At 56.9% G+C, this 12748-nt stretch overlaps 6 protein-coding genes across 6 annotated transcripts; 2 read left to right on the top strand and 4 right to left on the bottom strand.

Annotated features, from left to right (window-relative positions):
• Positions 1–11: 11 nt before the first annotated feature.
• V1518DRAFT_422606 (uncharacterized protein) lies at positions 12–881 on the bottom strand. The gene is made up of 5 exons (XM_066905489.1): positions 738–881; positions 609–680; positions 473–547; positions 344–376; positions 12–262 (listed from the first exon to the last, which is right to left on the bottom strand). Exons 1-5 carry the CDS (start codon positions 768–770, stop codon positions 242–244), a joined length of 234 nt encoding a protein of 77 aa, XP_066757369.1. The 5' UTR covers positions 771–881; the 3' UTR covers positions 12–241.
• V1518DRAFT_422602 (uncharacterized protein) lies at positions 733–1938 on the top strand. Its single transcript, XM_066905488.1, has one exon. The coding sequence runs from the start codon at positions 911–913 to the stop codon at positions 1853–1855; it is 945 nt and encodes a 314-aa protein (XP_066757368.1). The 5' UTR covers positions 733–910; the 3' UTR covers positions 1856–1938.
• Positions 1868–3312, bottom strand: V1518DRAFT_422601 (nineteen complex-related protein 2-domain-containing protein). Its single transcript, XM_066905487.1, has one exon. It carries the CDS (start codon positions 3106–3108, stop codon positions 1912–1914), a length of 1197 nt encoding a protein of 398 aa, XP_066757367.1. The 5' UTR covers positions 3109–3312; the 3' UTR covers positions 1868–1911.
• A 1247-nt stretch (positions 3313–4559) lies between these two features.
• On the bottom strand, positions 4560–5700 carry V1518DRAFT_429556 (GPR1/FUN34/yaaH family-domain-containing protein; the record flags this gene model as incomplete). Its single annotated transcript, XM_066906138.1, has 2 exons — positions 4560–5218; positions 5496–5700. The coding sequence occupies 2 exons, from the start codon at positions 5698–5700 to the stop codon at positions 4560–4562; spliced, it is 864 nt and encodes a 287-aa protein (XP_066757366.1).
• Positions 5701–8195: 2495 nt separating this feature from the next.
• Positions 8196–11416, top strand: V1518DRAFT_422592 (uncharacterized protein). The gene is made up of 2 exons (XM_066905486.1): positions 8196–10222; positions 10272–11416. Exons 1-2 carry the CDS (start codon positions 8424–8426, stop codon positions 11317–11319), a joined length of 2847 nt encoding a protein of 948 aa, XP_066757365.1. The 5' UTR covers positions 8196–8423; the 3' UTR covers positions 11320–11416.
• On the bottom strand, positions 11359–12694 carry V1518DRAFT_407508 (protein-tyrosine phosphatase-like protein; the record flags this gene model as incomplete). Its single annotated transcript, XM_066902001.1, has 3 exons — positions 11359–12174; positions 12225–12623; positions 12677–12694. 3 exons carry the CDS (start codon positions 12692–12694, stop codon positions 11359–11361), a joined length of 1233 nt encoding a protein of 410 aa, XP_066757364.1.
• Positions 12695–12748: the final 54 nt, after the last annotated feature.

Genomic DNA, 12748 nt, shown 5'->3' with positions numbered 1-12748 from the left:
ATGGCGTCTAGCCGCATCCACGTTTTCAATAGATTCCTACATGCTAATGGCAATCTTACACTTCAAAGCTCATATCTCGAGTATAAGAAGGTGATTCGAGGTGTGCAAAATTTGCGCGGGAGCACCGACATAATATAATATGCGATCATACCCCTTGGTCCGTATATACCCATATTGAACAACATCTAATATACAAGCACATCCCACGTCTACAATCGCGATCTCTGTATCACATCCAATGCTAAGACACTCGTTCAAGTACCTGTAAGCGATGTTAGTGCCCATCTCCGCAGACCTACAATGGAAAGCTGTCGCGAGCAGTCACTGGTAGGGCGAAACGTACCTCCATCATAACGACCGAGTTACCGCGGATGACCTGTGCTATCAGTTAGCCCCTTCCGCGAATACACTACTACTCGAAAAGGTAGCGAACACCGGGACGGTAGTCATCTGGAACAAGGACTAGACATACAATTGTACCGATCCGCACACGCTCGCCGGCAGCCTTCTCCTCAACCGCGTCGTCGAGCACCAGATTCAAAAACACCTGCACACATATCCATTAGCATATTCCACCAAGAATAGAACGAGTGGATTTGGATACGCACATCGTAGCCGCGCAGGATGCCGATAACTTTGCGCGATCCATTAAGCTGGACAAACAATCGTTTGTCCATGTACTGCACGGGCTGGTCAATCCATAACGTCTCTGTCAGAGAAGACAACTGGAAACACACCTTTTTCAGCTCGGGGGTTGCTGGCTTGGACATTGTTGCGGGTGGTGATGTGGTGAAGTGAAGAAGTTGGAGGAGTTGCTAATTCAGTTGCTCCCAATCTGCGACTTCACGAACATCGCCCAGATCAGCAACTACCTCCGCGACTCACCAGGCTTCTAAGGCACCGGATCCGAATGTCGTCTCTCGTCACTGCACGGGCCGCCATGCGCGCAGTCTGCACACGCACTCAGCGTCCGCCGCTCTACCTCCGCGCACTCGCGCCGTTCTCCGCTTTCTCTGCTTCCGTATCACCACGCCACATCCACACCTCCTCGCGCTCGCGACAGCGCCTGCCGCCGCTGCGCTTCACCGACGACGGCAGTCTACGCGAAGCGATCGTTAACTCCGCCGAGATCAAACGCAAGGCGCGACCGCTGCGGTGGATCCCTGCCGCACTACTCAGTGGTGCTGCCGCGGCGATCGTGTGTTACGGCGGGTACAAGGTCTACGTGTTGCAGGAGGCGATTTTCATGCCGTACTGGATCCAGCCGTACGTGCTCGAAGAGGTGCTCACACACACGCAGCTCGAAGAATTGACTGAGCTTACGCATGAAGCGGTGCTCGAGACGCTTGCGTACAGGGATAACGTGGCGGCTGCGCTGGGGTTGCCGATTGTGGTGGAGCAGCTTGAGGACGTGCGGTTCACATTCCCGCCAGACAGGCCGCAAGAGCATGTCGTCAAGGGGGTGGAGCTGTACCGCGTGAACCGCACGCAGATGCTGCCGCGGTTCAAGTGGAGTCTGCGGATTTTCTCACTCGAAGACATGTACGCGAAGCTGATCTCGCCACTGAGCGCGATCGGGCTGGGCTCTTCGGAAGACGACGAAGACTCGGTGATGCAGGATTTCTTGACTGCGATTGAGCAGCGAACCCGCTCGTGGGTGGATGTGACCGGCACCGCTGTCGTAGTCGGTGCGTTTGCACGCCATGCGGGCGATGCCGAGAGCAGGAAGAAGCGCAAGTGCGTCGTGCAGTTTAAGGGATACCTTGACCTCGACAGGATGAACGCGGTCACGATACAGAACGGCGTCGTCGTTGTGTACGAAAACGACGTGGCCGTGCAGCGGATAGAATTTTAGGAGGCCAGGTCATTTGTACATAGTTATTTATTTATACATGGAGTTATAATACATGGTCATCTCGCGCCTGTCGCGATTCTCGCAAACTCTGGGTTATTTAGCGCTTCTTTTAGGTCGTTTTCCTTGCGTTCTATGCTCTCTTGTTCCTCTTGGAGGCGGTCCAGGGCTTGACGGAGCTCGTCGCGGTGCTCTGTGATCCCCTCGATCTTGCGCAACAAACGGAGTAGCACTGCGTCTAGACTTGGGATTTCTGGTAATACCACTGGTGCAGCCGAAGGCTGATGGCGTGTCGTCTCGCGATCCCGCGCAGCAGCAGCCGCCATACCAAAAGCGCCCTTTTGAATCTGTGCGTCCTCCCATGCGCCGTCGGAGTCACTTTCGCCATCGCCATCGCCTTCGCGTCTATAGAGAGTATCATCCTGTCCCTCCTCCTCCTCCTCGCGCTCAAGGATCATCTCCTCGATATCCTGCCTTCGCCGCCGCGCCTGCTCGCGCTCCTGCGCAGCAGACAGGGGAATCCTACCATCACTCCCTTCGGCGATCACATCGTCCATATTCTCCGCAAGGTCATCGTCGTGTTGTAATCTGCTCTCGCGCGGGGCGGGGTCCACGCCGCTCGTGGACTCGTTGTCGTCGCTGTTGTGGTTGCTGGCACTGTCGTCGAGGGAGATGAAATCCTTTGCAGCAGATGGTGCGCTGGCAGATGCGGATTGTGATGCTAGTTGCCGCCGCTTTTCCAGCATGTGTGCGATAAAAGCTTCGTCGGGGACGTCAATGTCATCCGCCATGGCGGCGTTGACCTCGAATCCGGCGTCCGGCATGTCCTCGTCGTCCACAACAACGACGCCGGCGGTGCTCACGGTCTCATTCTCAGCCGCCGAAAAAAAGGTCGGCGTCGCGGGCGTCGCATCTCGAAGTTCCTCGAGATAACTCAGCGAGTAGTCATTCTGTGCATTCGTCCCTGCTCCAGGATCTGCAGATGACGTAGGAAAACTCGGCGCGAGTTTCGCGCGTAACTTCGCTTTCAGCGCGCTATTTGCTGAAATCCCACCCTGGGTCTTCGGCTTTTGCTTCTTGCGCAGCGACGCCGCCGTCACTATACGATATTCATCGTCTTCCTCGTTCTCATCGGTATTGGTGTTTCGTTGCGATGCGGTGGTCGTCGATGGTGCGGTCGGCTCCGGGGAGGGGGAGTCGACGATCAGCCGCCGCGACTGCTTCTTGCGGGCCTGCGAGAGGCCGTGCAGAGACATTCGCGATATCTGCGTTGTGGATCAAGAGCAGGAAGCAAGATGAAAGATGGAGGTCGCGAAGCGCTGAAGCGTTGGGACTTGCTGAACACAGAGATGCATGTGCTCTGTAGAGCAGTTGGCGTCTCGAATTCGTGTGCACAACTTCTGGCTGTCTGCAGTCAGGTTACGACTTTACGAGTCGCGCCACCTCGTTTGTGGTTAAACATTTCTCACGTATTTAGAGACTATTTCTGTTTAATTTCATCGCAGGTCCATGCCTATGCACTGGAACTAACGCAAGCTTGTCCTGATAGGTCGGTGAGGCTTCAATTAGCCGGCGGCAACAGCCACAGTGACTGGTGCGTGTAAATAATTTCAGGAAGACCCCCCGAAGCAGACAAAGACCAGCGTTCTCGGTAGTAGGTCTGTTCTTCTCTTGAACCCGGTCGACAGTGATTTCGATCTAAGTCACCTCCGCATCTGCGTCGTGCGCTCTGAGCCAACTGCCATGTCGCATGCCAACCGGCTCGTTCAAAATGCACGAATGTGTGCTTGTCCTTCAGACGACGCTACAGCTGGATCATTGTCTCTACAGATAACTTGTAAGTACAAAACCTGCGAAGTTGCGGTGCCTCTGAGACCGATTCAATTTGCAGAATGTGCGCCTGAGACTGACACTGAGTTTTTTGCGTTGCCGTGATCAATGGACCGGTTGGCACGGCTTTGAGGATAGCATGTTCGGCTTTGGATGGTGTTCAGCGAGCAATACGCCAAACTTGCCGCTCGTTGTGCGTTTCAGTTTGGCGGTTTTCCATCCAAACTTCAATACGTGCGGCTACTTGGCGGCTGGGGTCCTGAGAGCAACGGGGTATCCAAGCTCCTTCATGTTGGCTGAGATCACGATGTAGAAGTGAGCCGGACATCTTTAGCGAATAACTAAGTTCACTAAAGTCTTGTCGGGAATCTTGAGTTGCCAACTTACCAACAGTCCGGAGTCACCTTAGGTGAACTGAGATTCGTGATCATCGACATTGTAGGAACAGAAGAAACCAGATAGCCAAGTAGTGAGCGACAACTAGTGGCTAGCAACGTCAATTAACCAGAGGGACAAATGCCATTACAATGACACAGTAGCAATGACTGGCCCGTCTAACTGGGCGGCAGCAACTACTGTGTGTTCAGCACTCTGATGTCGTTAGAGGGCGTCTTCTGTAGTTTCAGGTCTGCTGACAGATGTGCTACACTGTATCGCCGCGGGAAGACGATGCATGTCCTCAGCTCAACGAGCTCTTCTCGCTACTGCATGGTTTGATCTCGAAGACAACGTGCACATGTCGCCAGATTGTCAGATACATTTAGTGGTGTAAGTGAACCACCTATAAAGTAAAATTCGCCAATCTCTCGCGCGAGCCGGCCGCGCTTGACAACAGAAGCATCCGATCAAACCTAACCATACAAAACAAAACGCACGACTACTGGACAGAGCTCTTCTTCTTCCAGGAAAACTGGGGATTCCAGGGCATAGGCACGCCCTTGATGACGATGAGAGAGTTCTCGTGGGTAGCTAAACCGCCGTACGCGTTATATAGAGCGGTAAAGGCGGCGATCAAGCCGAAGTAGCCACCGGCGCGTGTGGTCGCAAGATGAGGATTGCCCTCGGCATCGGGGTACAAGTGACCGATGGCGAGAAGGAGGAAGGTTATGTCGGCGGTGAAGAAGAGGAGGAAGAACGCGACGGTGGAGCGGAGCGTGCACAGCACGAGACCGAATGTGAAGATGAACCACGCGAAGAGAAACATTGCGAGCATCGTGTTTAGACCTTTTACGTCGTCGCCGTACGCACTGACAATACCAAACGCGTCCGTTTCAATAGCACCAAACGCCAGCCAAAAACCGCCGTAGGACGACAGCGCGGTGGCGCCAAAGGTGTTCTCGACGACCATCTCAAACATGCCGGCGCAGAGCTGGATGAAGCCCCCGTAGAAGAACGCCAGGCCGACGACGACGGACGAGCTAGTCACGCCGCGCACGTTGACGGTGGCCATGCAGAGCACGAAAGTCGTGACTCCGAAGGCCGAGAGGCCGAGCGGCGCGGGGTTGGCGAGCTTGCGGGACGGAGGGTAGCTGTATCCTGTTCAGGGGGTCAACATGCGCGCCACGGCATCGGTGGGGTCAAGGCGGGAGCGCAAGGTGGGGGAGCGAGCAAGAACAAAGGACTTCGGGGCTGCTCCGGGGCTGCTCCGGCGTGGTGCCGGGAGCCGTGCGAACCGCTCTCCCACGGAACACGGCACCAAGCGGGCGGCCGGCCACGGCATATATAAGAGCACCGCCCTCCTCTGCCGGACTCCCTGCCGCTCGCGCTCGCTGCTCTTCCTTACTGCCCTCTGCAACCAACACTGGGGGCATACCTGGATTGAGGGTGCCGCCGAAGGCCGCAAAGAGCTCCTTGCGGGAGACCCAGTTGTCGCCGATCTTGATGAGGTCGGGGTCTTCGTGATGCGTCTCGATATGCCGGACCCGGGTGGTCTGGGCCTCCAGGTCGAGCTGCTCGTGGTCGGGCATGCCTTCCTTCTCGACGGTGGGTGCGGGTGAGATAGAGGACTCTGCGGCCATGTTCTTTGACGGTATGTATGTGGGTGTGGGCGGCCGAGAGCTGTGGTTGTGCGAAACCGAGTCTGCGAGAATGCGTGAAGCGGGCTTTAAGCGGCACAATCTCTTTGTGCCTCCATGCAACAGGAGGGGTAAAGTGCTGGGGAGACCAGCAAAAGAGGGGTAGATACTGCAGATTGCTGAGGGTGAGGTGATCCGGCGCAGCGGGGTCAGCGCTGTCTCAGACATCTCCGCTCGCGCTGCACAAAAGCTGGGGAAGCGCACGGGCCTCTGTCACGCATTCCGTCGGACGGAATCTTCCGTCTTCGACTTCCATCCACTTTCGTTCCTCCCGCCGAATTCGCGCAACTGGAGAGGCCGCGGTGCCTGCGTCTGGAGCTCCGCCTCCTCAGGAAGCGCGGTCTCGGCCATGCCGTCAAGAGGACCAGCAGCGCCAGGGCTCAAACGTGCGCGGACGCGCTCATGCGAATCCGTCATCCGTCGGACGGAATAAATTAAGTCGGACAGAATATCCGGCCGCTTCCGTCCTTCCGATGCTCTAACTAACACACTCGTGCTCGTGGCGCTTGCCATTCGGTCCATCTGATTCGGCGCCTTTCTGCGTTCGGCTCCTGCAGCACCGCGGTGGAGTCTGCGTCTCGCCGTAGTGCCATGCTGCGGTGTGCACTGCAAAGGCGGCGACGGCGGGTTCCGCCGGCTGCGCCTGGTCCCGTCGCCCAGACATGTCTCTCTTCCCCGCAACGCGATCCCCGCACTTTGCTTCCCTCAGATCACGGGCTCCCCTTACAGCCGCCGGCTTCTTGGCTGCTGGCGCCCGGAAGCCGGAACCGAGGCGCCTGCGGACTGCGGAGGCAGATCCGACTGGGAGGGGTCGCGCGGCGCCGGCCCTCGGCACTCCTGTCGCGGCGGCCCGACAGTTCTTCCCCGCGTCTTGGCGCGTCGCCGCTGCGATCGCAGCCGACCACGCTCCTCTCGTCCGCTTCCATCTGGCTACGTCGCTTACTGTCTCCACGACGAGCAGGCTGTGTCCTCTCACTCTAGAGCGCGCTGTTGTGTCTCAGTCCCCACGCCACTGCTTGCCCCTTCATTTCGCACGCCGCCCTCTCCTGGTGCCTGTCTCACGGATTTCGCTCAACTTCGCTCCTCCCGCACCCACGCGGTTGTGTTGTATCCCCATGCTCAGTGCTCTCGCCGACGTATTTCGTTTCTTCATCATGTTCTGTCGACTCCGCTGTTCCATCACTGTGCCATTCGTTCCTGCTCGCGGCTGTTCGCACGTTGCACCCTCTTGTCGCCTTCCGAAGGGACTTTCGCACCTTCCCCAACAAGGCAGGTCCCGCTCAATCCACTGTTGCGTTTTATGCTCTGTCTGGTGTATCTGTTGCATATCCTGTGTGGCTCTAGACTTTGGTTGCGCTTGTTTCTGATTGAACTGAGGTGTGAGCTTCTCCTGCGCAACAGCCATGTCGGGCTCGTTCGCGTCACGTTGCCAGTTTCTGCGCCTTCGTCTACACCACTATCCACGAGCTCAGTCGCTGCGCAAATTCTTGAGGTCGCATTGTTCGCTGCTTTTGCTTTCATAATCTCTTGTCTATGACTTCGACTTGCTCGTGGCTGTGTCGCTCGAGTATTTCGCTCCGCGCTGCGTCCTCTCACTGGCCTAGCTACGTACGACGACGATTCGCTGTCGGATTTGTTGTCGGAGTGTATGCCACTAACTGACCCAGCTACCTGTGCCGCTTCACGGGGCTAGTCAGCATCGGCTTGCCAGGCTAGAAAATACATCTCTGAAACGCGTTGCTCTCTCCGCCACGCCAACTCGATCACCCACATGTTGTCGCTTCAGCTGCTAGGCAGCATGTGCCAGATTAATCATTGAATGAACTGTATCTACGCTACGCGACCTTGCTGGCCACTTCTATCAACTTAGTGGTCACCAAGTTAGCCGGCATAGTTGCCCATTTCGTTCGCGCCAGTCAACTGAGCATCGTGCTGGACCGCTGGCCACACACTCCGTCGTTGAGTTGACAGCAGCTCACTAAATCTGCAGAAGCCAACTTGGTCTCTCACTCAGAATTTAGTCACCTGGCTGGCTATCGGCGCTGCGCTCTGCCCAGCGCACTTCTCTGCCGCCTTACGTGCACCTTTCTATGTATTTTTCCTATTGCTCTACGCGACGGATGTTCCTTTAGCTCTAGTCTCGTTCGTCGTCCTGTAGTCAACTTAGTTCAAGAGCCGGTTCTGTTGGGCCGCAAGCTCTTCGGCGCTCAGATCACGGCACGGCACCTGTGAGTAGGCCTTGGTAGCCGGCAGCGCCAGAGTCAGAGATGCCGCTTTACTCCGTCAGTCACTAGGCGGGACAAGTCTTAAGTGCGACAAAATAAGTTAACTGTCCTGCTTCACTCTAGCTGGGCTCCATCACCGTAGTTGCTCTGCTGCTCACCGCCAGCCCAGGCACATCGCGATACAGTTCGAGCTTCCCATTTCCGCGGACTCACGTGACACGTAATGCGTCTTCGCAATTCAGCTCGATTACAGGTCTCTCCGCTAGCACCTTCTCCGTCCTCACAGATCGCTTCAATATCTCCGCACGGTCGTCCTGTTCCCACGCTGTGCTGTGTCAGAGCATGCCTGCCTGATCTGGCGCGCGTAGCTGCATCGCCGACTCCATCTCCGCCGCCTCCAACCATCAACCGCATATACCCCCCGACACCCACACAACGACAATGGCAACACAATTATCCCCCGCCGACATTGCGAAGCTGTGGTGCGCATCCGACGCGTTGCGACTACGCCAGCTCGCGCGGCAGATCGACGCGCACGACGCATGGAGGCCGTACCTGAGTGCGGCCGAGCACGCCGTGTTTACAGCCGCGCTAGCGGAGGGCGAGGATGTGCGTGTATGGAAGGAGTTGATATCCGCGAGTGCGGCGGCGATGAGACCGCCGCCGACGCCGCCGGAGTCGCAGGAGGTTGACGAACAGGGCGAGGGTCCTGCGACGGCGGCAGACGAGACGGCGGGTGCTGTACGCACACCGCGAGCGTCACCACCACTACCGGCCTCGACCCGTATCTCACCGGCACCCGATGCCGCCACCGCACCGCCAGATAATACCCCACACATACCGCCCGTCCCAATCGACTACGTCGCGCTCGCACTGAAGATCAGATACATGCTATACGAGCGCAGTGTGGACTACATCTTCGCCGGTCCCGCCCGGCCACCCGCGCCAGCGCCGTATGAGCTTGATTTCAGTTTCCTTGATGATGACGACGACGAAGCGGATAATATCATTGCGGATGTCAATAAAACGGCGGATTCACCGCGAAAGCCAGCGACGCCGCCGGCGAGGAAAGTTGATGATGACAATTATGATGATGACGACGAGGATGAGGAGGATGAGGGCGAGAAAGAGGAGCTTGTGAAGGAGGATCCCCCGGTGGAGCGCCCGGCGGTCGAGCGACCGACCTCGTCTGACAGCGTGAAAGTTTGCAACACCCCCAACGGCACGCCTCAACCGCCTCGAGCACCACAACCTCTCGCGGACTCTGACCCCAAGCCACCCGACGGCATCATCACCCCCGCCGACACCCCCACAGCAACAAGCGATGCAAAACCACAAGCCGACGACACAATGCTCATTTACGAGCTCAACAGTATATATCAAACGCTCGACACGGACGACCGGAATTCAAAGTACTTCAAGCCCAGCGGGAGTGGCCACGGTGCGGCGACCAAGGATGACCCGATGACGGTGGCAGCGACGCGTACGGGGAAGTTGAGTCAGGTCAATCTCGGCGCTGCGAATCTAAGTTTGAAGCACCTTCTTGCCGTTATCGACGACAAACGGCAGCAACTTTCGTTTTCAGACAACGAGCTGCGGAATTTGATTTCGGAAGTGCGCAAGAACCGGTCAAAGTGGGCGAGTGAGGAACGCATCGGACAGGAGGAACTCTACGAGGCCGCGGAGAAGGTTGTTCTCGAGCTGCGCGCGTACACGGAGCACTCTGCCGCTTTCTTGAACAAGGTCAACAAACGCGACGCGCCGAACTACTTCTCCGTGATCAAGACCCCGATGGATCTTGGTACGGTAATGAAGAAGTTGAAAGCGTATCAGTACCGGAGTAAGCAGGAGTTTGTGTACGACATCATGTTGATCTGGAATAACTGCTTTGAGTTCAACACGGATCCTAACCATTACCTACGGAAACACGCCGCCGCAATGAAGAAGAAGACGTTGGCGCTCATACCGCTTATGCCCGACATTACAATCCGCACGAAAGCAGAAGCGCAAGCCGACGAAGCGCACCGGAAACGGGATATGTCAGTGGACGTGGTTGACCTCGACCACGAGGACGCAAAGGGCGACGGTGAAAAGCGGGAGTTGGAAGAGGAGGAAGATAAGGATGCGTTGGAAGGTGAGTTTGTATATGACGTGATTCCGACAATGCCGGAGGCGCCGTGGAACGTGAGCGAGAAACTTGAGGCGCTGCGGCAGGAGGAGCACGAGATTGCGGTCGACCTGTGAGTTTTCTGCATGTGAGTGTGTAGTGGTGCGTACTAATGTGTGCAGGAACTCTGAGTATTCCCCGTTTCTGGGACCAAAGGGCGGTCTTGTAAAGCGCGTCGACGCGAATTTGGCACGCCTACAAGAGATCCGGAAGGTGTGTTCCAAGATTTCTGTTATCAAGCGCATGCAGCAGCATTCACATCTTTACGCGTCACAACTGCGAGGCTACAACCCCGCGAAGCTCGTTGAACAAGATATCGACGCGGAATCACGGTTACCAGGGCATTCCGACATGAGCAAGGAAGTAGCTGAAGCATGTCTGCAACGCTCTGTCGCGAAGCTTGCGATGCACACGGGATACGAAGACGTGGAAATGCTCGCGCTGGAGGGGTTAACGGCGCTAGCCGGTGATTTCATGCAACGACTCGGCCGCACGCTGTGTTTGTACATGGAGTCGACGCGTGGCGCAAGGCGGTATACCATGGAGGACGTGATTCTGCAGACGTTCTTCGAGAACGGGACGTATAACCTCGATGATCTGGAAACGTATGTGCGCGATGATATCGATCGGTTCGGCATGAAGTTGAAGGATATGCAAGAACGGTTTAGTTCGTCGCTGGCGGACTACCTGAGGCCAGCGCTGTCGGGCGATAACGCGGATAAGCAATTTGACGATGGTAGCCAGGAGTTTATATCCGGCGGGTTTTCGGATGTGATCGGCGAGGACTTTTTGGGGTTGAAGGAACTCGGCCTTGACACAGAGTTTGGTGTGTCACTCAAGGTCGCGCTGCACCTGATTCAGAGCAGGTTGCAAGTCAACTCGAGCGTGCAGGCTGCACCGGTAGAGGAGAGTAAGCTCGCCAGCGCGCCGCCGTTTGAGCCGCTTACGCGGGAGCGGGTGGGTAAGCAGATTGGGTTACTGCAGCCGTTCTTTATGGTGCGATTCGAGAAGTTTGAGGGCGAGCACGGTGCGTTGCTTGAGGACGAGGAATTGCCTCCCAAGCAACGGAATCAGCGGCCAAAGCTTCCACCGACGGGCAAGATCACGGTCATCAAGAAGCGGAGTTCGGATAGTGCGTTTCAGTCGTCGAAGAAAAAGAAGAAGACGTAACTTGTAGAGGTAGTGTGTATTTGTTATATACTGTTATTTTTAGGGCTCGAGGAGGGCGGCTTTAAGGATCTTGTAGATGAACGCGTACTGCGTGATATTCTGGACCATGAGCATCCGTTGTGTGCGCAGCATCGCAACGGTGTCGAAAATGGGGTCGTCGGCGGAGGTGGGTATAGTGGTACAAGGGTAGAGTACCTGTGCGGAAGAGACGAGGAACGGGTCGTCTTCGAGGATTGGTGATGACACAGGCGTGCTATTGTTGATGCAGGAGAGGAGAAAGTCAATGGTGACGAAGGTGCCGGTGCGGCCGACGCCGGCGGAGCAGTGCACAATGAGGGGTGATGCAGATGTGTTGAGTCTATGAGCGAGCGCACAGAGGTGCGCGAGATGCGCTTCATGCTCTGGTACGGGGGTCGCAAAGTCGCCCCAGCTGTCGAAGAGGAGGTGGTAGACGGTTTTAATGTGCCCATCAAGAGTGTCGAGCGTGAACGTGCGCACGGCGCAGTTTGCCTCTGCATCGTGGTGCATTGAACACAGCGTGAGCTTGCATTGAAACCCAGTGGTGGAGTACATCGTGCCAAGCGTGCTCGACTCGGTCCAGTACTTTGCACATTTCTCGCGATGCCCTTCATGTGTGGGCGTGAGCATCACAATCACCGCGGTGTCCCCCGAGGTCTCAGCAGCCAACATCTGCCAGAAATGCGGAACCGTCGCACGGGTGGGACCTTGTGTCGCGATGTAGCTGTGCGGTGTGAGACCGGGCGCGTGGAGCACGATGGGGGATGCGTTGATGTAGTCATTGCATTGTGAGGGGACGCGGAGGCGGATGCGGTTGTGATCCCACGGCAGGACATTCTGAAGTGTCAGTGGGGTCAAAAAGGGGGAAGAAGTGGGAATGGGCCTACGCTGTAGCGATTGCGGATGTGCTCAGCGCGAGCGACGCGGAGTGTCCATCTCCCGTGGCCAATGTCGTCGCGGATGGCGGCACGCGTGCGGTCGGAGTCTGAGGTGTCGAGGGCGAGGAACTTTTGTGAGAGGTCGCCTGCAGCCAGTGCGGCGACGTAGGAGAGTCTGGGATCGGCAGCGGTGCCGACTGAAGACGATGACGAGGAGGCAGAGGCGATGCTTGCGAAGCTCTTGCGCGTGGTTGGGTTCTGCGGGGGGACGATGGCGGGGAGGGTAGGGCGGCGGCGCGCGGGAGAGGGCAGAGACGGAGGTACTGCGTGGCCGTCCTGGCCGGGGGAGAGAATGCCGGCGACGACTTTGCGGAGGCGCGCCAGGGTGGAATCGTGCTCAAGAAAGTGCTGAAGGTGGTGAAATTGCAGTATGGGAGGAGACGCCGGCGTGAGCAGCTCACGTCACGTGAGCAGCTCATGTGGTGATGCCTGAATATCGCGTGAGCTACACCGTTTCCTGTTTTAGTAACTGT

This window comes from Limtongia smithiae, assembly GCF_038497785.1.
Source record: "Limtongia smithiae strain NRRL Y-17922 unplaced genomic scaffold V1518scaffold_14, whole genome shotgun sequence".
Classification (NCBI taxonomy): Eukaryota; Fungi; Ascomycota; class Lipomycetes; order Lipomycetales; family Lipomycetaceae; genus Limtongia; species Limtongia smithiae.
Note: the sequence above shows the minus strand (reverse complement) of the source record. Positions and strands in the feature narration are given on the sequence as shown.